Source organism: Crinia signifera, chromosome 2, assembly GCF_055691185.1.
Source record: "Crinia signifera chromosome 2, ASM5569118v1, whole genome shotgun sequence".
NCBI lineage: Eukaryota > Metazoa > Chordata > Amphibia > Anura > Myobatrachidae > Crinia > Crinia signifera.
In genome coordinates this window covers 7,511,394-7,537,933 of record NC_139218.1, presented here as the reverse complement: position 1 = coordinate 7,537,933, position 26,540 = coordinate 7,511,394, and the positions used below count along the sequence as shown (strand labels likewise).

The following is a 26,540-nucleotide window of genomic DNA, read 5'->3' as shown; positions in this document are numbered from 1 at the left end:
CTAACCATTACACCATCCGTACTGCCCCGTATATATAACACATGGTGGGGATAGAACCCATGACCTCAGTGTTGTGAGGCAGTAATGCTAACCATTACACCATCCGTACTGCCCGTATATATAACACATGGTGGGAATAGAACCCATGACCTCAGTGCTGTGAGGCAGTAATGTAACCATTACACCATCTGTACTGCCTCGTATATATAACACATGGTGGGGATAGAACCCATGACCTCAGCGCTGTGAGGCAGTAATGCTAACCATTACACCATCCGTACTGCCCCGTATATATAACACATGGTGGGGATAGAACCCATGACCTCAGTGCTGTGAGGCAGTAATATAACCATTACACCGTCCGTACTGCCCCGTATATATAACACATGGTGGGAATAGAACCCATAACATCAGTGCTGTGAGGCAGTAATGTAACCATCACACCGTCCGTACTGCCTCGTATATATAACACATGGTGGAGATAGAACCCATGACCTCAGTGCTGTGAGGCAGTAATGTAACCATTACACCGTCCGTACTGCCCCATATATATAACACATGGTGGGGATAGAACCCATGACCTCAGTGCTGTGAGGCAGTAATATAACCATTACACCGTCCGTACTGCCCCGTATATATAACACATGGTGGGAATAGAACCCATGACCTCAGTGCTGTGAGGCAGTAATGTAACCATTACACCGTCCGTACTGCCCCGTATATATAACACATGGTGGGGATAGAACCCATGACCTCAGCGCTGTGAGGCAGTAATGTAACCATTACACCGTCCGTGCTGCCCCGTATATATAACACATGGTGGGGATAGAACCCATGACCACAGTTCTGTAACCATTACACCATCCGTACTGCCCTGTATATATAACACATGGTGGAGATAGAACCCATGACCTCAGTGCTGTGAGGCAGTAATGCTAACCATTACACCATCCATACTGCCCCATATATATAACACATGGTGGGGATAGAACCCATGACCTCAGTGCTGTGAGGCAGTAATATAACCATTACACCGTCTGTACTGCCCCGTATATATAACACATGGTGGGAATAGAACCCATGACCTCAGTGCTGTGAGGCAGTAATGTAACCATTACACCATCCGTACTGCCCCGTATATATAACACATGGTGGAGATAGAACCCATGACCTCAGTGCTGTGAGGCAGTAATATAACCATTACACCGTCCGTACTGCCCTGTATATATAACACATGGTGGGGATATAACCCATGACCTCAGTGCTGTGAGGCAGTAATGTAACCATTACACCATCCGTACTGCCCCGTATATATAACACATGGTGGGAATAGAACCCATGACCTCAGTGCTGTGAGGCAGTAATACTAACCATTACACCGTCCATACTGCCCCGTATATATAACACATGGTGGGAATAGAACCCATGACCTCAGTGCTGTAAGGCAGTAATGTAACCATTACACCATCCGTACTGCCCCGTATATATAACACATGGTGGAGATAGAACCCATGACCTCAGTGCTGTGAGGCAGTAATATAACCATTACACCGTCCGTACTGCCCTGTATATATAACACAGGGTGGGGATAGAACCCATGACCTCAGTGCTGTGAGGCAGTAATATAACCATTACACCGTCCGTACTGCCCCGTATATATAACACATGGTGGAGATAGAACCCATGACCTCAGTGCTGTGAGGCAGTAATATAACCATTACACCGTCCATACTGCCCCGTATATATAACACATGGTGGGGATAGAACCCATGATCTCAGCGCTGAGAGGCAGTAATGTAACCATTACACCATCCGTACTGCCCCGTATATATAACACATGGTGGGAATGGAACCCATGACCTCAGTGCTGTGAGGCAGTAATATAACCATTACACCGTCCGTACTGCCCCGTATATATAACACATGGTGGGGATAGAACCCATGATCTCAGCGCTGAGAGGCAGTAATGTAACCATTACACCGTCCGTACTGCCCCGTATATATAACACATGGTGGGAATGGAACCCATGACCTCAGCGCTGTGAGGCAGTAATACTAGTAACCATTATGATTATAAACACAGATTATATAGACTAGGCAGCGTATACCGGGAGTAGATATTTGATACTAGGACTTTATATTCCATAACCCAACAGGACACGGGCAGAGAATCTCCACTGTGGCATTATTAGTACATACTGTATTACTCTCATTTCTTCACACCCTGATTGTTACATTGTTATATAACCTGAGGTAATTAATACTATATCAGAGCTTATAGTAAGGTACAATTATACATTTAGTTTCAAAATCCTTCTCTGTGGACACATATAATATATATTCTTATTTCATATACACTATTTGGGCAGCATTGTGCCACAGTATGGCATCATGGCCAACTTACAGCACTGAAGGCATAGGTTTTGTATCTGTGTGGAGTTTCCATGTTCTCCCACCAATGTCTAACAGGTCTGTAGAACAGAATGTTAGCCCCTTGGGGGGTGGGTGTGTGTGTGTGTGTGTGTGTGTGTGTGTGTGTGTGTTTGTTTGTTTGTTTTCATGACCTAATGAGGGGATGGGGGATTAGGTGGCAGAGGGTAATGAGAACCACCACCTGCCTAGGACCACTTCCAGCCCTGCTCTCAGGCAAAATGAATCTCTGCCTCACAGTCTCTGAGATCTCGGACATCGCCATGAAGACCCCATGGGAGCATATAATAGTCACTGTAACAACCGAATCTCTTCAATTAAAAGTCTAATGAACTATATGCCTAGGTCAGAGAAATCCCGCACACCACTCAGTTTCATCCTTAGGGTGCTGGATCACATACAGAAATAAATACATTCGTTTCCCAAATGAATGGAAAATAGAGATCTGCTCACCAGAAACCTAGAAAAATGCAGTTTTTATCCAATAGTGAAAAAAATTGTTAAAACCCATGGAACATATTGCAAGCAAGAATATAGAGGCTGCAGGTTACTTATGTAGTACAGACAGTCAGCATGGGGACAGTCTGTGAGGAAGAATGACAGAGGCACAGTCACACTCAGTACACTGTGAAATCGTGTCCTGTGCACATGTGGGAGTGGCCGGTCGGGGCAGTCATGTACAAAGTTGTCTCACTGTACAGTGAGATGGGACTGGGAGTGGGCGGGGCGGTCATGTACAGTGAGATGGGAGTGGGCGGGGCGGTGCTGTACAGTGAGATGGGACTGGGAGTGGGCGGTGCTGTACACTACACTTTCTTCATCTACAGTCCGATGATGAGCAGCACACGGCACACGGCACACGGCACACGGCAGCGCAGACAGGACACACAGCGGGAGCGGTGACTTTAGCGATGCGGCTGCTTATAGCAGGTAAGTCTCCTGTGCTCTGTGCCCGGGGATCACCCTCGTCACTGACATAACGACACGAGGCTGAAGTCGGCTTCTGGAGGGGCTTGTAGGCAATGTACATATAAGTCACAGCGCTCTGCGCTACTATCCACAGACAGCAGCACAGAGAGGACCTGGGACAGGTGACAGTAGCAGGTAAGGGTCTCCTGTGCCCGGATAGCAATCTCGTCACTGATGTTTTAAAGGTGAGGTCCTGTGCTGTGCCCCCCTATATCGCTGTTCTGCACCTCAGCAGGATGATAAGTAACCCGTTCTCTAGTGATTGGATGGAATGATGATACTATATTAATATACAGGTATTTCATTCTTAATACAGTGGCGATGACGGCATGGGCAGCGATGGTAGACTCAGTATGTACTATGTGAGCGCAGCTCCCGATGTTGTTACTTTGTACAGTGATGGGAGCCTCGGGGAGTGATACAATCTGTCCTACAGTGACGTGCGGTGAGGTTACTGGTCAGTGAGGCACTGTCTTGGTGGAGCCAGCACCGACGGACTCCGTGGGGAACGCTGGGTCCTGGTTGCTTCTGCACTGACAGGCAGGTGTAGGAGCTGCCACCTGCATAAGCAGCAGAGACCGGCAGAGCAGCTCCTTCCTGTCAGCACAGAAGCAACTTGGACCCAGCGCTCTCCGCTGACCCCATCAGCGCAGGCTCCACCAAGCCGCCACCAGAGTGCACTTAATACAGTATGTTACCTATAATAATTAGGCCCCATGTTCTCACACTATCCTCACAAGCTACACCACTAGTAGTACCACTTACATATTATATAACCCTTATAAACTAGAAACCTACCACCCCTCAGCAGCTGCAGCAGAACATCAGCAGCTCACAAAAAAACTTGGGCTGTGAGACGAGGCTGAAGTTGGCTTCTTATTCGGCCAGCTTCTTATTCGAGCTCCAGCTTCTTATTCAGAAAAATCACTTTTACAAGGGTTAATGAATGATGGACCACAAATTTCACTGCAGAAATCAACACAGGGGGGTTGCCTACATATGACCCACTTTCAATTTCTTTTGACCAACAATGATTTGGGCAGAAAATGGGCACAAAAATGGGCATGGGTCCCAGATATCATTTTGAATAAGTAGCTGGTGTCCTGCAAGGGTTAAACAGCGTTGGTCAAAAAATATTACACTGGAAACCCGCACAGGGGGGTCACTTACATATGACCCACTTGCCATTTCTTTTGACCAACAAGGATTTGGGCAGAAATAGGGCAGTAAAGTGGGCATAGGTCCCAGATGTCATCATTTTGAATAAGTAGCTGGTGTCCTGCAAGGGTTAAACAGCGTTGGTCAAAAAATTTTACACTTGGAATCCACACAGGGGGGTCAGATACATATGACCCACTTGCCATTTCTTTTGACCAACAAGGATTTTGGCAGTAATAGGGCAGTAAAGTGGGCATGGGTCACAGATGTCATTATTTTGAATAAGTAGCTGGTGTCCTGCAAGGGTTAAACAGTGTTGGTCAAAACATATTACACTTGAAACCCACACAGGGGGGTTGCCTACATATGACCCACTTGCAATTTCTTTTGACCAACAATGATTTGGGCAGAAAATGGGCACAAAAATGGGCATGAGTCCCAGAATCATCATTTTGAATAAGTAGCTGGTGTTCTGCAAGGGTTAAACAGCGTTGGTCAAAAAATATTACACTGAAAACCCGCACTAGGGGGTCACTTACATATCACCCACTTGCCACTTCTTTTGACCAACAAGGATTTGGGCAGAAATAGGGCAGTAAAGTGGGCATAGGTCCCAGATGTCATCATTTTGAATAAGTAGCTGGTGTCCTGCAAGGGTTAAACAGCGTTGGTCAAAAAATATTACACTGGAAACCCGCACAGGGGGGTCACTTACATATGACCCACTTGCCATTTCTTTTGACCAACAAGGATTTGGGCAGAAATAGGGCAGTAAAGTGGGCATAGGTCCCAGATGTCATCATTTTGAATAAGTAGCTGGTGTCCTGCAAGGGTTAAACAGCGTTGGTCAAAAAATTTTACACTTGGAATCCACACAGGGGGGTCAGATACATATGACCCACTTGCCATTTCTTTTGACCAACAAGGATTTTGGCAGTAATAGGGCAGTAAAGTGGGCATGGGTCACAGATGTCATTATTTTGAATAAGTAGCTGGTGTCCTGCAAGGGTTAAACAGCGTTGGTCAAAACATATTACACTTGAAACCCACACAGGGGGGTTGCCTACATATGACCCACTTGCAATTTCTTTTGACCAACAATGATTTGGGCAGAAAATGGGCACAAAAATGGGCATGGGTCCCAGAATCATCATTTTGAATAAGTAGCTGGTGTTCTGCAAGGGTTAAACAGCGTTGGTCAAAAAATATTACACTGAAAACCCGCACTAGGGGGTCACTTACATATCACCCACTTGCCACTTCTTTTGACCAACAAGGATTTGGGCAGAAATAGGGCAGTAAAGTGGGCATAGGTCCCAGATGTCATCATTTTGAATAAGTAGCTGGTGTCCTGCAAGGGTTAAACAGCGTTGGTCAAAAAATGTTACACTGGAAACCCGCACAGGGGGGTCACTTACATATGACCCACTTGCCATTTCTTTTGACCAACGAGGATTTGGGCAGAAATAGGGCAGTAAAGTGGGCATGGGTCCCAGAATCATCATTTTGAATAAGTAGCTGGTGTCCTGCAAGGGATAAACAGCGTTGGTCAAAAAATATTACACTGGAAACCCGCACAGGGGGGTCACTTACATATGACCCACTTGCCATTTCTTTTGACCAACAAGGATTTGGGCAGAAATAGGGCAGTAAAGTGGGCATGGGTCCCAGAATCATCATTTTGAATAAGTAGCTGGTGTCCTGCAAGGGTTAAACAGTGTTGGTCAAAACATATTACACTTGAAACCCACACAGGGGGGTTGCCTACATATGACCCACTTGCAACTTCTTTTGACCAACAAGGATTTGGGCAGAAAATGGGCACAAAAATGGGCATGGGTCCCAGATATCATTTTGAATAAGTAGCTGGTGTCCTGCAAGGGTTAAACAGCGTTGGTCAAAAAATATTACACTGGAAACCCGCACAGGGGGGTCACTTACATATGACCCACTTGCCATTTCTTTTGACCAACAAGGATTTGGGCAGAAATAGGGCAGTAAAGTGGGCATAGGTCCCAGATGTCATCATTTTGAATAAGTAGCTGGTGTCCTGCAAGGGTTAAACAGCGTTGGTCAAAAAATGTTACACTTGGAATCCACACAGGGGGGTCAGATACATATGACCCACTTGCCATTTCTTTTGACCAACAAGGATTTTGGCAGTAATAGGGCAGTAAAGTGGGCATGGGTCCCAGAATCATCATTTTGAATAAGTAGCTGGTGTTCTGCAAGGGTTAAACAGTGTTGGTCAAAACATATTACACTTGAAACCCACACAGGGGGGTTGCCTACATATGACCCACTTGCAATTTCTTTTGACCAACAATGATTTGGGCAGAAAATGGGCACAAAAATGGGCATGGGTCCCAGAATCATCATTTTGAATAAGTAGCTGGTGTTCTGCAAGGGTTAAACAGCGTTGGTCAACAAATATTACACTGAAAACCCGAACTAGGGGGTCACTTACATATCACCCACTTGCCACTTCTTTTGACCAACAAGAATTTGGGCAGAAATAGGGCAGTAAAGTGGGCATAGGTCCCAGATGTCATCATTTTGAATAAGTAGCTGGTGTCCTGCAAGGGTTAAACAGCGTTGGTCAAAAAATGTTACACTGGAAACCCGCACAGGGGGGTCACTTATATATGACCCACTTGCCATTTCTTTTGACCAACGAGGATTTGGGCAGAAATAGGGCAGTAAAGTGGGCATGGGTCCCAGAATCATCATTTTGAATTAGTAGCTGGTGTCCTGCAAGGGTTAAACAGCGTTGGTAAAAAATATTACACTGGAAACCCGCACAGGGGGGTCACTTACATATGACCCACTTGCCATTTCTTTTGACCAACAAGGATTTGGGCAGAAATAGGGCAGTAAAGTGGGCATGGGTCCCAGAATCATCATTTTGAATAAGTAGCTGGTGTCCTGCAAGGGTTAAACAGTGTGGTCAAAACATATTACACTTGAAACCCACACAGGGGGGTTGCCTACATATGACCCACTTGCAACTTCTTTTGACCAACAAGGATTTGGGCAGAAAATGGGCACAAAAATGGGCATGGGTCCCAGATATCATTTTGAATAAGTAGCTGGTGTCCTGCAAGGGTTAAACAGCGTTGGTCAAAAAATATTACACTGGAAACCCGCACAGGGGGGTCACTTACATATGACCCACTTGCCATTTCTTTTGACCAACAAGGATTTGGGCAGAAATAGGGCAGTAAAGTGGGCATGGGTCCCAGAATCATCATTTTGAATAAGTAGCTGGTGTCCTGCAAGGGTTAAACAGCGTTGGTCAAAAAATATTACACTGGAAACCCGCACAGGAGGGTCACTTACATATGACCCACTTGCCATTTCTTTTGACCAACAAGGATTTGGGCAGAAATAGGGCAGTAAAGTGGGCATGGGTCCCAGAATCATCATTTTGAATAAGTAGCTGGTGTCCTGCAAGGGTTAAACAGCGTTGGTCAAAAAATGTTACACTTGGAATCCACACAGGGGGGTCACTTACATATGACCCACCTGCCATTTCTTTTGACCAACAAGGATTTGGGCAGTAATAGGGCAGTAAAGTGGGCATGGGTCCCAGAATCATCATTTTGAATAAGTAGCTGGTGTCCTGCAAGGGTTAAACAGCGTTGGTCAAAAAATCTTACACTGGAAACCCGCACAGGGGGGTCACTTACATATGACCAACTTGCCATTTGTTTTGACCAACAAGGATTTGGGCAGAAATAGGACAGTAAAGTGGGCATGGGTCCCAGAATCATCATTTTGAATAAGTAGCTGGTGTCCTGCAAGGGTTAAACAGCGTTGGTCAAAAAATATTACACTGGAAACCCGCACAGGGGGGTCACTTACATATGACCCACTTGCCATTTCTTTTGACCAACAAGGATTTGGGCAGAAATAGGGCAGTAAAGTGGGCATGGGTCCCAGAATCATCATTTTGAATAAGTAGCTGGTGTCCTGCAAGGGTTAAACAGTGTTGGTCAAAACATATTACACTTGAAACCCACACAGGGGGGTTGACTACATATGACCCACTTGCAACTTCTTTTGACCAACAAGGATTTGGGCAGAAAATGGGCACAAAAATGGGCATGGGTCCCAGATATCATTTTGAATAAGTAGCTGGTGTCCTGCAAGGGTTAAACAGCGTTGGTCAAAAAATATTACACTGGAAACCCGCACAGGGGGGTCACTTACATATGACCCACTTGCCATTTCTTTTGACCAACAAGGATTTGGGCAGAAATAGGGCACTAAAGTGGGCATAGGTCCCAGAATCATCATTTTGAATAAGTAGCTGGTGTCCTGCAAGGGTTAAACAGCGTTGGTCAAAAAATGTTACACTTGGAATCCACACAGGGGGGTCACTTACATATGACCCACTTGCCATTTCTTTTGACCAACAAGGATTTGGGCAGTAATAGGGCAGTAAAGTGGGCATGGGTCCCAGAATCATCATTTTGAATAAGTAGCTGGTGTCCTGCAAGGGTTAAACAGTGTTGGTCAAAAAATGTTACACTTGGAATCCACACAGGGGGGTCACTTACATATGACCCACTTGCCATTTCTTTTGACCAACAAGGATTTGGGCAGTAATAGGGCAGTAAAGTGGGCATGGGTCCCAGAATCATCATTTTGAATAAGTAGCTGGTGTCCTGCAAGGGTTAAACAGCGTTGGTCAAAAAATATTACACTGGAAACCCGCACAGGGGGGTCACTTACATATGACCCACTTGCCATTTCTTTTGACCAACAAGGATTTGGGCAGAAATAGGGCAGTAAAGTGGGCATGGGTCCCAGAATCATCATTTTGAATAAGTAGCTGGTGTCCTGCAAGGGTTAAACAGCGTTGGTCAAAACATATTACACTGGAAACCAACACAGGGGGGTCACTTACATATGACCCACTTGCCATTTCTTTTGACCAACAAGGATTTGGGCAGAAATAGGGCAGTAAAGTGGGCATGGGTCCCAGAATCATCATTTTGAATAAGTAGCTGGTGTCCTGCAAGGGTTAAACAGCGTTGGTCAAAAAATATTACACTGGAAACCCGCACAGGGGGGTCACTTACATATGACCCACTTGCCATTTCTTTTGACCAACAAGGATTTGGGCAGAAATAGGGCAGTAAAGTGGGCATAGGTCCCAGATGTCATCATTTTGAATAAGTAGCTGGTGTCCTGCAAGGGTTAAACAGCGTTGGTCAAAAAATGTTACACTTGGAATCCACACAGGGGGGTCAGATACATATGACCCACTTGCCATTTCTTTTGACCAACAAGGATTTTGGCAGTAATAGGGCAGTAAAGTGGGCATGGGTCACAGATGTCATTATTTTGAATAAGTAGCTGGTGTCCTGCAAGGGTTAAACAGCGTTGGTCAAAACATATTACACTTGAAACCCACACAGGGGGGTTGCCTACATATGACCCACTTGCAATTTCTTTTGACCAACAATGATTTGGGCAGAAAATGGGCACAAAAATGGGCATGGGTCCCAGAATCATCATTTTGAATAAGTAGCTGGTGTTCTGCAAGGGTTAAACAGCGTTGGTCAAAAAATATTACACTGAAAACCCGCACTAGGGGGTCACTTACATATCACCCACTTGCCACTTCTTTTGACCAACAAGGATTTGGGCAGAAATAGGGCAGTAAAGTGGGCATAGGTCCCAGATGTCATCATTTTGAATAAGTAGCTGGTGTCCTGCAAGGGTTAAACAGCGTTGGTCAAAAAATGTTACACTGGAAACCCGCACAGGGGGGTCACTTACATATGACCCACTTGCCATTTCTTTTGACCAACGAGGATTTGGGCAGAAATAGGGCAGTAAAGTGGGCATGGGTCCCAGAATCATCATTTTGAATAAGTAGCTGGTGTCCTGCAAGGGTTAAACAGCGTTGGTCAAAAAATATTACACTGGAAACCCGCACAGGGGGGTCACTTACATATGACCCACTTGCCATTTCTTTTGACCAACAAGGATTTGGGCAGAAATAGGGCAGTAAATTGGGCATGGGTCCCAGAATCATCATTTTGAATAAGTAGCTGGTGTCCTGCAAGGGTTAAACAGTGTTGGTCAAAACATATTACACTTGAAACCCACACAGGGGGGTTGCCTACATATGACCCACTTGCAACTTCTTTTGACCAACAAGGATTTGGGCAGAAAATGGGCACAAAAATGGGCATGGGTCCCAGATATCATTTTGAATAAGTAGCTGGTGTCCTGCAAGGGTTAAACAGCGTTGGTCAAAAAATATTACACTGGAAACCCGCACAGGGGGGTCACTTACATATGACCCACTTGCCATTTCTTTTGACCAACGAGGATTTGGGCAGAAATAGGGCAGTAAAGTGGGCATGGGTCCCAGAATCATCATTTTGAATAAGTAGCTGGTGTCCTGCAAGGGTTAAACAGCGTTGGTCAAAAAATATTACACTGGAAACCCGCACAGGGGGGTCACTTACATATGACCCACTTGCCATTTCTTTTGACCAACAAGGATTTGGGCAGAAATAGGGCAGTAAAGTGGGCATGGGTCCCAGAATCATCATTTTGAATAAGTAGCTGGTGTCCTGCAAGGGTTAAACAGTGTTGGTCAAAACATATTACACTTGAAACCCACACAGGGGGGTTGCCTACATATGACCCACTTGCAACTTCTTTTGACCAACAAGGATTTGGGCAGAAAATGGGCACAAAAATGGGCATGGGTCCCAGATATCATTTTGAATAAGTAGCTGGTGTCCTGCAAGGGTTAAACAGCGTTGGTCAAAAAATATTACACTGGAAACCCGCACAGGGGGGTCACTTACATATGACCCACTTGCCATTTCTTTTGACCAACAAGGATTTGGGCAGAAATAGGGCAGTAAAGTGGGCATAGGTCCCAGATGTCATCATTTTGAATAAGTAGCTGGTGTCCTGCAAGGGTTAAACAGCGTTGGTCAAAAAATGTTACACTTGGAATCCACACAGGGGGGTCAGATACATATGACCCACTTGCCATTTCTTTTGACCAACAAGGATTTTGGCAGTAATAGGGCAGTAAAGTGGGCATGGGTCACAGATGTCATTATTTTGAATAAGTAGCTGGTGTCCTGCAAGGGTTAAACAGTGTTGGTCAAAACATATTACACTTGAAACCCACACAGGGGGGTTGCCTACATATGACCCACTTGCAATTTCTTTTGACCAACAATGATTTGGGCAGAAAATGGGCACAAAAATGGGCATGGGTCCCAGAATCATCATTTTGAATAAGTAGCTGGTGTTCTGCAAGGGTTAAACAGCGTTGGTCAACAAATATTACACTGAAAACCCGCACTAGGGGGTCACTTACATATCACCCACTTGCCACTTCTTTTGACCAACAAGAATTTGGGCAGAAATAGGGCAGTAAAGTGGGCATAGGTCCCAGATGTCATCATTTTGAATAAGTAGCTGGTGTCCTGCAAGGGTTAAACAGCGTTGGTCAAAAAATGTTACACTGGAAACCCGCACAGGGGGGTCACTTATATATGACCCACTTGCCATTTCTTTTGACCAACGAGGATTTGGGCAGAAATAGGGCAGTAAAGTGGGCATGGGTCCCAGAATCATCATTTTGAATTAGTAGCTGGTGTCCTGCAAGGGTTAAACAGCGTTGGTAAAAAATATTACACTGGAAACCCGCACAGGGGGGTCACTTACATATGACCCACTTGCCATTTCTTTTGACCAACAAGGATTTGGGCAGAAATAGGGCAGTAAAGTGGGCATGGGTCCCAGAATCATCATTTTGAATAAGTAGCTGGTGTCCTGCAAGGGTTAAACAGTGTGGTCAAAACATATTACACTTGAAACCCACACAGGGGGGTTGCCTACATATGACCCACTTGCAACTTCTTTTGACCAACAAGGATTTGGGCAGAAAATGGGCACAAAAATGGGCATGGGTCCCAGATATCATTTTGAATAAGTAGCTGGTGTCCTGCAAGGGTTAAACAGCGTTGGTCAAAAAATATTACACTGGAAACCCGCACAGGGGGGTCACTTACATATGACCCACTTGCCATTTCTTTTGACCAACAAGGATTTGGGCAGAAATAGGGCAGTAAAGTGGGCATGGGTCCCAGAATCATCATTTTGAATAAGTAGCTGGTGTCCTGCAAGGGTTAAACAGCGTTGGTCAAAAAATATTACACTGGAAACCCGCACAGGAGGGTCACTTACATATGACCCACTTGCCATTTCTTTTGACCAACAAGGATTTGGGCAGAAATAGGGCAGTAAAGTGGGCATGGGTCCCAGAATCATCATTTTGAATAAGTAGCTGGTGTCCTGCAAGGGTTAAACAGCGTTGGTCAAAAAATGTTACACTTGGAATCCACACAGGGGGGTCACTTACATATGACCCACCTGCCATTTCTTTTGACCAACAAGGATTTGGGCAGTAATAGGGCAGTAAAGTGGGCATGGGTCCCAGAATCATCATTTTGAATAAGTAGCTGGTGTCCTGCAAGGGTTAAACAGCGTTGGTCAAAAAATCTTACACTGGAAACCCGCACAGGGGGGTCACTTACATATGACCAACTTGCCATTTCTTTTGACCAACAAGGATTTGGGCAGAAATAGGACAGTAAAGTGGGCATGGGTCCCAGAATCATCATTTTGAATAAGTAGCTGGTGTCCTGCAAGGGTTAAACAGCGTTGGTCAAAAAATATTACACTGGAAACCCGCACAGGGGGGTCACTTACATATGACCCACTTGCCATTTCTTTTGACCAACAAGGATTTGGGCAGAAATAGGGCAGTAAAGTGGGCATGGGTCCCAGAATCATCATTTTGAATAAGTAGCTGGTGTCCTGCAAGGGTTAAACAGTGTTGGTCAAAACATATTACACTTGAAACCCACACAGGGGGGTTGACTACATATGACCCACTTGCAACTTCTTTTGACCAACAAGGATTTGGGCAGAAAATGGGCACAAAAATGGGCATGGGTCCCAGATATCATTTTGAATAAGTAGCTGGTGTCCTGCAAGGGTTAAACAGCGTTGGTCAAAAAATATTACACTGGAAACCCGCACAGGGGGGTCACTTACATATGACCCACTTGCCATTTCTTTTGACCAACAAGGATTTGGGCAGAAATAGGGCACTAAAGTGGGCATAGGTCCCAGAATCATCATTTTGAATAAGTAGCTGGTGTCCTGCAAGGGTTAAACAGCGTTGGTCAAAAAATGTTACACTTGGAATCCACACAGGGGGGTCACTTACATATGACCCACTTGCCATTTCTTTTGACCAACAAGGATTTGGGCAGTAATAGGGCAGTAAAGTGGGCATGGGTCCCAGAATCATCATTTTGAATAAGTAGCTGGTGTCCTGCAAGGGTTAAACAGTGTTGGTCAAAAAATGTTACACTTGGAATCCACACAGGGGGGTCACTTACATATGACCCACTTGCCATTTCTTTTGACCAACAAGGATTTGGGCAGTAATAGGGCAGTAAAGTGGGCATGGGTCCCAGAATCATCATTTTGAATAAGTAGCTGGTGTCCTGCAAGGGTTAAACAGCGTTGGTCAAAAAATCTTACACTGGAAACCCGCACAGGGGGGTCACTTACATATGACCCACTTGACATTTCTTTTGACCAACAAGGATTTGGGCAGAAATAGGGCAGTAAAGTGGGCATGGGTCCCAGAATCATCATTTTGAATAAGTAGCTGGTGTCCTGCAAGGGTTAAACAGCGTTGGTCAAAAAATCTTACACTGGAAACCCGCACAGGGGGGTCACTTACATATGACCCACTTGACATTTCTTTTGACCAACAAGGATTTGGGCAGAAATAGGGCAGTAAAGTGGGCATGGGTCCCAGAATCATCATTTTGAATAAGTAGCTGGTGTCCTGCAAGGGTTAAACAGTGTTGGTCAAAAAATGTTACACTTGGAATCCACACAGGGGGGTCACTTACATATGACCCACTTGCCATTTCTTTTGACCAACAAGGATTTGGGCAGTAATAGGGCAGTAAAGTGGGCATGGGTCCCAAAATCATCATTTTGAATAAGTAGCTGGTGTCCTGCAAGGGTTAAACAGCGTTGGTCAAAAAATATTACACTGGAAACCCGCACAGGGGGGTCACTTACATATGACCCACTTGCCATTTCTTTTGACCAACAAGGATTTGGGCAGAAATAGGGCAGTAAAGTGGGCATGGGTCCCAGAATCATCATTTTGAATAAGTAGCTGGTGTCCTGCAAGGGTTAAACAGCGTTGGTCAAAACATATTACACTGGAAACCAACACAGGGGGGTCACTTACATATGACCCACTTGCCATTTCTTTTGACCAACAAGGATTTGGGCAGAAATAGGGCAGTAAAGTGGGCATGGATCCCAGAATCATCATTTTGAATAAGTAGCTGGTGTCCTGCAAGGGTTAAACAGCGTTGGTCAAAAAATCTTACACTGGAAACCCGCACAGGGGGGTCACTTACATATGACCCACTTGACATTTCTTTTGACCAACAAGGATTTGGGCAGAAATAGGGCAGTAAAGTGGGCATGGGTCCCAGAATCATCATTTTGAATAAGTAGCTGGTGTCCTGCAAGGGTTAAACAGCGTTGGTCAAAAAATATTACACTGGAAACCCGCACAGGGGGGTCACTTACATATGACCCACTTGACATTTCTTTTGACCAAAAAGGATTTGGGCAGAAATAGGGCAGTAAAGTGGGCATGGGTCCCAGAATCATCATTTTGAATAAGTAGCTGGTGTCCTGCAAGGGTTAAACAGCGTTGGTCAAAACATATTACACTGGAAACCCACACAGGGGGGTCACTTACATATGACCCACTTGCCATTTCTTTTGACCAACAAGGATTTGGGCAGAAAATGGGCAGTAAAGTGGGCATGGGTCCCAGAATCATCATTTTGAATAAGTAGCTGGTGTCCTGCAAGGGTTAAACAGCGTTGGTCAAAACATATTACACTGGAAACCCACACAGGGGGTCACTTACATATGACCCACTTGCCATTTCTTTTGACCAACAAGGATTTGGGCAGAAAATGGGCACAAAAATGGGCATGGGTCCCAGATATCATTTTGAATAAGTAGCTGGTGTCCTGCAAGGGTTAAAACGCGTTGGTAAAAATTTTTTTACAATTGGAATCCACACAGGGGGGTCACTTACATATGACCCACTTGCCATTTCTTTTGACCAACAAGGATTTGGGCAGTAATAGGGCAGTAAAGTGGGCATGGGTCCCAGAATCATCATTTTGAATAAGTAGCTGGTGTCCTGCAAGGGTTAAACAGCGTTGGTCAAAAAATGTTACACTTGGAATCCACACAGGGGGGTCACTTACATATGACCCACTTGCCATTTCTTTTGACCAACAAGGATTTGGGCAGAAATAGGGCAGTAAAGTGGGCATGGGTCCCAGAATCATCATTTTGAATAAGTAGGTGGTGTCCTGCAAGAGTTAAACAGCGTTGGTCAAAAAATGTTACACTGGAAACCCGCACAGAGGGGTCACTTCTATATGACCCACTTGCCATTTCTTTTGACCAACAAGGATTTGGGCAGAAATAGGGCAGTAAAGTGGGCATAGGTCCCAGATGTCATCATTTTGAATAAGTAGCTGGTGTCCTGCAAGGGTTAAACAGCGTTGGTCAAAAAATGTTACACTGGAAACCTGCACAGAGGGGTCACTTATATATGACCCAATTGCCATTTCTTTTGACCAACAAGGATTTGGACAGAAATAGGGCAGTAAAGTGGGCATAGGTCCCAGATGTCATCATTTTGAATAAGTAGCTGGTGTCCTGCAAGGGTTAAACAGCGTTGGTCAAAAAATGTTACACTTGGAATCCACACAGGGGGGTCAGATACATATGACCCACTTGCCATTTCTTTTGACCAACAAGGATTTGGGCAGTAATAGGGCAGTAAAGTGGGCATGGGTCACAGATGTCATTATTTTGAATAAGTAGCTGGTGTCCTGCAAGGGTTAAACAGTGTTGGTCAAAACATATTACACTTGAAACCCACACAGGGGGGTTGCCTACATATGACCCACTTGCAATTTCTTTTGACCAACAATGATTTGGGCAGAAAATGGGCACTAAAGTGGGCATAGGTCCCAGATGTCATCATTTTGAATAAGTAAGTGGTGTCCTGCAAGGGTTAAACAGCGTTGGTCAAAAAATGTTACACTTGGAATCCATACAGGGGGGTCACTTACATATGACCCACTTGCAATTTCTTTTGACCAACGAGGATTTGGGCAGTAATAGGGCAGTAAAGTGGGTATGGGTCACAGATTACATCATTTTGAATAAGTAGCTGGTGTCCTGCAAGGGTTAAACAGCGTTGCTCAAAAGAAATGGCAAGTGGGTCATATGTAAGTGACCCCCCTGTGCGGGTTTCCAGTGTAATATTTGTTGACCAACGCTGTTTAACCCTTGCAGAACACCAGCTACTTATTCAAAATGATATCTGGGACCCATGCCCATTTTTGTGCCCATTTTCTGCCCAAATCATTGTTGGTTAAAAGAAATTGCAAGTGGGTCATATGTAGGCAACCCCCCTGTGTGGGTTTCAAGTGTAATATGTTTTGACCAACGCTGTTTAACCCTTGCAGGACACCAGCTACTTATTCAAAATAATGACATCTGTGACCCATGCCCACTTTACTGCCCTATTACTGCCCAAATCCTTGTTGGTCAAAAGAAATGGCAAGTGGGTCATATGTAAGTGACCACCCTGTGCGGGTTTCCAGTTTAACATTTTTTGACCAACGCTGTTTAACCCTTGCAGGACACCAGCTACTTATTCAAAATGATGACATCTGGGACCTATGCCCACTTTAGTGCCCTATTTCTGCCCAAATCCTTGTTGGTCAAAAGAAATGGCAAGTGGGTCATATGTAAGTGACGCCCCTGTGCGGGTTTCCAGTGTAATATTTTTTGACCAACGCTGTTTAACCCTTGCAGAACACCAGCTACTTATTTAAAATGATGATTCTGGGACCCATGCCCATTTTTGTGCCCATTTTCTGCTCAAATCATTGTTGGTCAAAATAAATTGCAAGTGGGTCATATGTAGGCAACCCCCCTGTGTGGGTTTCAAGTGTAAAATGTTTTGACCAACACTGTTTAACCCTTGCAGGACACCAGCTTCTTATTCAAAATAATGACATCTGTGACCCATGCCCACTTTACTGCCCTATTTCTGCCCAAAACCTTGTTAGTCAAAAGAAATGGCAAGTGGGTCATATGTAAGTGATCCCCCTGTGCGGGTTTCCAGTGTAATATTTGTTGGCCAACGCTGTTCAACCCTTGCAGAACACCAGCTACTTATTTAAAATGATGATTCTGGGACCCATGCCCACTTTAGTGCCCTATTTCTGCCAAAATCCTTGTTAGTCAAAAGAAATGGCAAGTGGGTCATATGTAAGTGACCCCCCTGTGCGGGTTTCCAGTGTAATATTTGTTGACCAACGCTGTTTAACCCTTGCAGAACACCAGCTACTTATTCAAAATGATGATTCTGGGACCCATGCCCACTTTAGTGCCCTATTTCTGCCCAAATCCTTGTTGGTCAAAAGAAATGGCAAGTGGGTCATATGTAAGTGACCCCCCTGTGCGGGTTTCCAGTGTAATATTTGTTGACCAACGCTGTTTAACCCTTGCAGGACACCAGCTACTTATTCAAAATAATGATTCTGGGACCAATGCCCACTTTACTGCCCTATTTCTGCCCAAATCCTTGTTGGTCAAAAGAAATGGCAAGTGGGTCATATGTAAGTGACCCCCCTGTGCGGGTTTCCAGTGTAATATTTGTTGACCAACGCTGTTTAACCCTTGCAGAACACCAGCTACTTATTCAAAATGATATCTGGGACCCATGCCCATTTTTGTGCCCATTTTCTGCCCAAATCATTGTTGGTCAAAAGAAATTGCAAGTGGGTCATATGTAGGCAACCCCCCTGTGTGGGTTTCAAGTGTAATTTGTTTTGACCAACACTGTTTAACCCTTGCAGGACACCAGCTACTTATTCAAAATAATGACATCTATGACCCATGCCCACTTTACTGCCCTATTACTGCCCAAATCCTTGTTGGTCAAAAGAAATGGCAAGTGGGTCATATGTAAGTGACCCCCCTGTGCGGGTTTCCAGTGTAATATTTGTTGACCAACGCTGTTTAACCCTTGCAGAACACCAGCTACTTATTCAAAATGATATCTGGGACCCATGCCCATTTTTGTGCCCATTTTCTGCCCAAATCATTGTTGGTCAAAAGAAATTGCAAGTGGGTCATATGTAGGCAACCCCCCTGTGTGGATTCCAAGTGTAATATGTTTTGACCAACACTGTTTAACCCTTGCAGGACACCAGCTACTTATTCAAAATAATGACATCTGTGACCCATGCCCACTTTACTGCCCTATTACTGCCCAAATCCTTGTTGGTCAAAAGAAATGGCAAGTGGGTCATATGTAAGTGACCCCCCTGTGTGGGTTTCCAGTGTAATATTTTTTGACCAACGCTGTTTAACCCTTGCAGGACACCAGCTACTTATTCAAAATAATGATTCTGGGACCCATGCCCACTTTACTGCCCTATTTCTGCCCAAATCCTTGTTGGTCAAAAGAAATGGCAAGTGGGTCATATGTAAGTGACCCCCCTCTGCGGGTTTCCAGTGTAATATTTTTTGACCAACGCTGTTTAACCCTTGCAGGACACCAGCTACTTATTCAAAATAATGATTCTGGGACCCATGCCCACTTTACTGCCCTATTTCTGCCCAAATCCTTGTTGGTCAAAAGAAATGGCAAGTGGGTCATATGTAAGTGACCCCCCTGTGCGGGTTTCCAGTGTAATATTTTTTGACCAACGCTGTTTAACCCTTGCAGGACACCAGCTACTTATTCAAAATGATGAAATCTGGGACCCATGCCCACTTTACTGCCCTATTTCTGCCCAAATCCTTGTTGGTCAAAAGAAATGGCAAGTGGGTCATATGTAAGTGACCCCCCTGTGTGGATTCCAAGTGTAACATTTTTTGACCGACGCTGCTTAACCCTTGCAGGACACCAGCTACTTATTCAAAATGATGAAATCTGGGACCCATGCCCACTTTACTGCCCTATTTCTGCCCAAATCCTTGTTGGTCAAAAGAAATGTCAAGTGGGTCATATGTAAGTGACCCCCCTGTGCGGGTTTCCAGTGTAAGATTTTTTGACCAACGCTGTTTAACCCTTGCAGGACACCAGCTACTTATTCAAAATGATGATTCTGGGACCCATGCCCACTTTACTGCCCTATTTCTGCCCAAATCCTTGTTGGTCAAAAGAAATGGCAAGTGGGTCATATGTAAGTGACCCCCCTGTGTGGGTTTCCAGTGTAATATGTTTTGACCAACGCTGTTTAACCCTTGCAGGACACCAGCTACTTATTCAAAATGATGATTCTGGGACCCATGCCCACTTTACTGCCCTATTTCTGCCCAAATCCTTGTTGGTCAAAAGAAATGGCAAGTGGGTCATATGTAAGTGACCCCCCTGTGTGGGTTTTCAGTGTAATATTTTTTGACCAACGCTGTTTAACCCTTGCAGGACACCAGCTACTTATTCAAAATGATATCTGGGACCCATGCCCATTTTTGTGCCCATTTTCTGCCCAAATCCTTGTTGGTCAAAAGAAATGGCAAGTGGGTCATATGTAAGTGACCCCCCTGTGTGGATTCCAAGTGTAATATGTTTTGACCAACGCTGTTTAACCCTTGCAGGACACCAGCTACTTATTCAAAATAATGACATCTGTGACCCATGCCCACTTTACTGCCCTATTACTGCCCAAATCCTTGTTGGTCAAAAGAAATGGCAAGTGGGTCATATGTAAGTGACCCCCCTGTGTGGGTTTCCAGTGTAATATTTTTTGACCAACGCTGTTTAGCCCTTGCAGGACACCAGCTACTTATTCAAAATGATATCTGGGACCCATGCCCATTTTTGTGCCCATTTTCTGCCCAAATCCTTGTTGGTCAAAAGAAATGGCAAGTGGGTCATATGTAAGTGACCCCCCTTTGTGGATTCCAAGTGTAATATGTTTTGACCAACACTGTTTAACCCTTGCAGGACACCAGCTACTTATTCAAAATGATGATTCTGGGACCCATGCCCACTTTACTGCCCTATTTCTGCCCAAATCCTTGTTGGTCAAAAGAAATGGCAAGTGGGTCATATGTAAGTGACCCCCCTGTGTGGGTTTCCAGTGTAATATGTTTTGACCAACGCTGTTTAACCCTTGCAGGACACCAGCTACTTATTCAAAATGATGATTCTGGGACCCATGCCCACTTTACTGCCCTATTTCTGCCCAAATCCTTGTTGGTCAAAAGAAATGGCAAGTGGGTCATATGTAAGTGACCCCCCTGTGTGGGTTTTCAGTGTAATATTTTTTGACCAACGCTGTTTAACCCTTGCAGGACACCAGCTACTTATTCAAAATGATATCTGGGACCCATGCCCATTTTTGTGCCCATTTTCTGCCCAAATCCTTGTTGGTCAAAAGAAATGGCAAGTGGGTCATATGTAAGTGACCCCCCTGTGTGGATTCCAAGTGTAATATGTTTTGACCAACGCTGTTTAACCCTTGCAGGACACCAGCTACTTATTCAAAATAATGACATCTGTGACCCATGCCCACTTTACTGCCCTATTACTGCCCAAATCCTTGTTGGTCAAAAGAAATGGCAAGTGGGTCATATGTAAGTGACCCCCCTGTGTGGGTTTCCAGTGTAATATTTTTTGACCAACGCTGTTTAGCCCTTGCAGGACACCAGCTACTTATTCAAAATGATATCTGGGACCCATGCCCATTTTTGTGCCCATTTTCTGCCCAAATCCTTGTTGGTCAAAAGAAATGGCAAGTGGGTCATATGTAAGTGACCCCCCTTTGTGGATTCCAAGTGTAATATGTTTTGACCAACGCTGTTTAACCCTTGCAGGACACCAGCTACTTATTCAAAATAATGACATCTGTGACCCATGCCCACTTTACTGCCCTATTACTGCCCAAATCCTTGTTGGTCAAAAGAAATGGCAAGTGGGTCATATGTAAGTGACCCCCCTGTGCGGGTTTCCAGTGTAATATTTTTTGACCAACGCTGTTTAACCCTTGCAGGACACCAGCTACTTATTCAAAATGATGAAATCTGGGACCCATGCCCACTTTACTGCCCTATTTCTGCCCAAATCCTTGTTGGTCAAAAGAAATGGCAAGTGGGTCATATGTAAGTGACCCCCCTGTGTGGATTCCAAGTGTAACATTTTTTGACCAACGCTGCTTAACCCTTGCAGGACACCAGCTACTTATTCAAAATGATGAAATCTGGGACCCATGCCCACTTTACTGCCCTATTTCTGCCCAAATCCTTGTTGGTCAAAAGAAATGTCAAGTGGGTCATATGTAAGTGACCCCCCTGTGCGGGTTTCCAGTGTAACATTTTTTGACCAACGCTGTTTAACCCTTGCAGGACACCAGCTACTTATTCAAAATGATGATTCTGTGACCCATGCCCACTTTACTGCCCTATTTCTGCCCAAATCCTTGTTGGTCAAAAGAAATGTCAAGTGGGTCATATGTAAGTGACCCCCCTGTGCGGGTTTCCAGTGTAAGATTTTTTGACCAACGCTGTTTAACCCTTGCAGGACACCAGCTACTTATTCAAAATGATGATTCTGGGACCCATGCCCACTTTACTGCCCTATTTCTGCCCAAATCCTTGTTGGTCAAAAGAAATGGCAAGTGGGTCATATGTAAGTGACCCCCCTGTGTGGGTTTCCAGTGTAATATGTTTTGACCAACGCTGTTTAACCCTTGCAGGACACCAGCTACTTATTCAAAATGATGATTCTGGGACCCATGCCCACTTTACTGCCCTATTTCTGCCCAAATCCTTGTTGGTCAAAAGAAATGGCAAGTGGGTCATATGTAAGTGACCCCCCTGTGTGGGTTTCCAGTGTAATATGTTTTGACCAACGCTGTTTAACCCTTGCAGGACACCAGCTACTTATTCAAAATGATGATTCTGGGACCCATGCCCACTTTACTGCCCTATTTCTGCCCAAATCCTTGTTGGTCAAAAGAAATGGCAAGTGGGTCATATGTAAGTGACCCCCCTGTGTGGGTTTCCAGTGTAATATTTTTTGACCAACGCTGTTTAACCCTTGCAGGACACCAGCTACTTATTCAAAATGATATCTGGGACCCATGCCCATTTTTGTGCCCATTTTCTGCCCAAATCCTTGTTGGTCAAAAGAAATGGCAAGTGGGTCATATGTAAGTGACCCCCCTGTGTGGATTCCAAGTGTAATATGTTTTGACCAACGCTGTTTAACCCTTGCAGGACACCAGCTACTTATTCAAAATAATGACATCTGTGACCCATGCCCACTTTACTGCCCTATTACTGCCCAAATCCTTGTTGGTCAAAAGAAATGGCAAGTGGGTCATATGTAAGTGACCGCCCTGTGTGGGTTTCCAGTGTAATATTTTTTGACCAACGCTGTTTAGCCCTTGCAGGACACCAGCTACTTATTCAAAATGATATCTGGGACCCATGCCCATTTTTGTGCCCATTTTCTGCCCAAATCCTTGTTGGTCAAAAGAAATGGCAAGTGGGTCATATGTAAGTGACCCCCCTGTGTGGATTCCAAGTGTAATATGTTTTGACCAACGCTGTTTAACCCTTGCAGGACACCAGCTACTTATTCAAAATAATGACATCTGTGACCCATGCCCACTTTACTGCCCTATTACTGCCCAAATCCTTGTTGGTCAAAAGAAATGGCAAGTGGGTCATATGTATCTGACCCCCCTGTGTGGATTCCAAGTGTAACATTTTTTGACCAACGCTGTTTAACCCTTGCAGGACACCAGCTACTTATTCAAAATAATGATTCTGGGACCCATGCCCACTTTACTGCCCTATTTCTGCCCAAATCCTTGTTGGTCAAAAGAAATGGCAAGTGGGTCATATGTAAGTGACCCCCCTCTGCGGGTTTCCAGTGTAATATTTTTTGACCAACGCTGTTTAACCCTTGCAGGACACCAGCTACTTATTCAAAATAATGATTCTGGGACCCATGCCCACTTTACTGCCCTATTTCTGCCCAAATTCTTGTTGGTCAAAAGAAATGGCAAGTGGGTCATATGTAAGTGACCCCCCTGTGCGGGTTTCCAGTGTAATATTTTTTGACCAACGCTGTTTAACCCTTGCAGGACACCAGCTACTTATTCAAAATAATGACATCTGTGACCCATGCCCACTTTACTGCCCTATTACTGCCCAAATCCTTGTTGGTCAAAAGAAATGGCAAGTGGGTCATATGTAAGTGACCCCCCTGTGTGGGTTTCCAGTGTAATATTTTTTGACCAACGCTGTTTAGCCCTTGCAGGACACCAGCTACTTATTCAAAATGATGATTCTGGGACCCATGCCCACTTTACTGCCCTATTTCTGCCCAAATCCTTGTTGGTCAAAAGAAATGGCAAGTGCGTCATATGTAAGTGACCCCCCTTTGTGGATTCCAAGTGTAATATGTTTTGACCAACGCTGTTTAACCCTTGCAGGACACCAGCTACTTATTCAAAATAATGACATCTGTGACCCATGCCCACTTTACTGCCCTATTACTGCCCAAATCCTTGTTGGTCAAAAGAAATGGCAAGTGGGTCATATGTAAGTGACCCCCCTGTGCGGGTTTCCAGTGTAATATTTTTTGACCAACGCTGTTTAACCCTTGCAGGACACCAGCTACTTATTCAAAATGATGAAATCTGGGACCCATGCCCACTTTACTGCCCTATTTCTGCCCAAATCCTTGTTGGTCAAAAGAAATGGCAAGTGGGTCATATGAAAGTGACCCCCCTGTGTGGATTCCAAGTGTAACATTTTTTGACCAACGCTGCTTAACCCTTGCAGGACACCAGCTACTTATTCAAAATGATGAAATCTGGGACCCATGCCCACTTTACTGCCCTATTTCTGCCCAAATCCTTGTTGGTCAAAAGAAACGTCAAGTGGGTCATATGTAAGTGACCCCCCTGTGCGGGTTTCCAGTGTAACATTTTTTGACCAACGCTGTTTAACCCTTGCAGGACACCAGCTACTTATTCAAAATGATGATTCTGTGACCCATGCCCACTTTACTGCCCTATTTCTGCCCAAATCCTTGTTGGTCAAAAGAAATGTCAAGTGGGTCATATGTAAGTGACCCCCCTGTGCGGGTTTCCAGTGTAAGATTTTTTGACCAACGCTGTTTAACCCTTGCAGGACACCAGCTACTTATTCAAAATGATGATTCTGGGACCCATGCCCACTTTACTGCCCTATTTCTGCCCAAATCCTTGTTGGTCAAAAGAAATGGCAAGTGGGTCATATGTAAGTGACCCCCCTGTGTGGGTTTCCAGTGTAATATGTTTTGACCAACGCTGTTTAACCCTTGCAGGACACCAGCTACTTATTCAAAATGATGATTCTGGGACCCATGCCCACTTTACTGCCCTATTTCTGCCCAAATCCTTGTTGGTCAAAAGAAATGGCAAGTGGGTCATATGTAAGTGACCCCCCTGTGTGGGTTTCCAGTGTAATATTTTTTGACCAACGCTGTTTAACCCTTGCAGGACACCAGCTACTTATTCAAAATGATATCTGGGACCCATGCCCATTTTTGTGCCCATTTTCTGCCCAAATCCTTGTTGGTCAAAAGAAATGGCAAGTGGGTCATATGTAAGTGACCCCCCTGTGTGGATTCCAAGTGTAATATGTTTTGACCAACGCTGTTTAACCCTTGCAGGACACCAGCTACTTATTCAAAATAATGACATCTGTGACCCATGCCCACTTTACTGCCCTATTACTGCCCAAATCCTTGTTGGTCAAAAGAAATGGCAAGTGGGTCATATGTAAGTGACCCCCCTCTGCGGGTTTCCAGTGTAATATTTTTTGACCAACGCTGTTTAACCCTTGCAGGACACCAGCTACTTATTCAAAATAATGATTCTGGGGCCCATGCCCACTTTACTGCCCTATTTCTGCCCAAATCCTTGTTGGTCAAAAGAAATGGCAAGTGGGTCATATGTAAGTGACCCCCCTCTGCGGGTTTCCAGTGTAATATTTTTTGACCAACGCTGTTTAACCCTTGCAGGACACCAGCTACTTATTCAAAATAATGATTCTGGGGCCCATGCCCACTTTACTGCCCTATTTCTGCCCAAATTCTTTTTGGTCAAAAGAAATGGCAAGTGGGTCATATGTAAGTGACCCCCCTGTGCGGGTTTCCAGTGTAATATTTTTTGACCAACGCTGTTTAACCCTTGCAGGACACCAGCTACTTATTCAAAATGATGAAATCTGGGACCCATGCCCACTTTACTGCCCTATTTCTGCCCAAATCCTTGTTGGTCAAAAGAAATGTCAAGTGGGTCATATGTAAGTGACCCCCCTGTGCGGGTTTCCAGTGTAACATTTTTTGACCAACGCTGTTTAACCCTTGCAGGACACCAGCTACTTATTCAAAATGATGATTCTGTGAACCATGCCCACTTTACTGCCCTATTTCTGCCCAAATCCTTGTTGGTCAAAAGAAATGTCAAGTGGGTCATATGTAAGTGACCCCCCTGTGCGGGTTTCCAGTGTAAGATTTTTTGACCAACGCTGTTTAACCCTTGCAGGACACCAGCTACTTATTCAAAATGATGATTCTGGGACCCATGCCCACTTTACTGCCCTATTTCTGCCCAAATCCTTGTTGGTCAAAAGAAATGGCAAGTGGGTCATATGTAAGTGACCCCCCTGTGTGGGTTTCCAGTGTAATATGTTTTGACCAACGCTGTTTAACCCTTGCAGGACACCAGCTTCTTATTCAAAATGATGATTCTGGGACCCATGCCCAC

General features: G+C 44.7%; 1 protein-coding gene across 1 annotated transcript in view; it reads left to right on the top strand.

The window, feature by feature from the left end:
* Positions 1 to 3,257: 3,257 nt before the first annotated feature.
* Positions 3,258 to 26,540, top strand: part of LOC146059362 (uncharacterized) — a 57,513-nt gene continuing 34,230 nt past the window's right edge. The window contains exon 1 of the mRNA XM_083171516.1: positions 3,258 to 3,360. Within this exon, the coding sequence (XP_083027642.1) occupies positions 3,342 to 3,360 (19 nt within the window). The 5' untranslated portion in view covers positions 3,258 to 3,341. The remainder of the gene's footprint in view (positions 3,361 to 26,540) is intronic.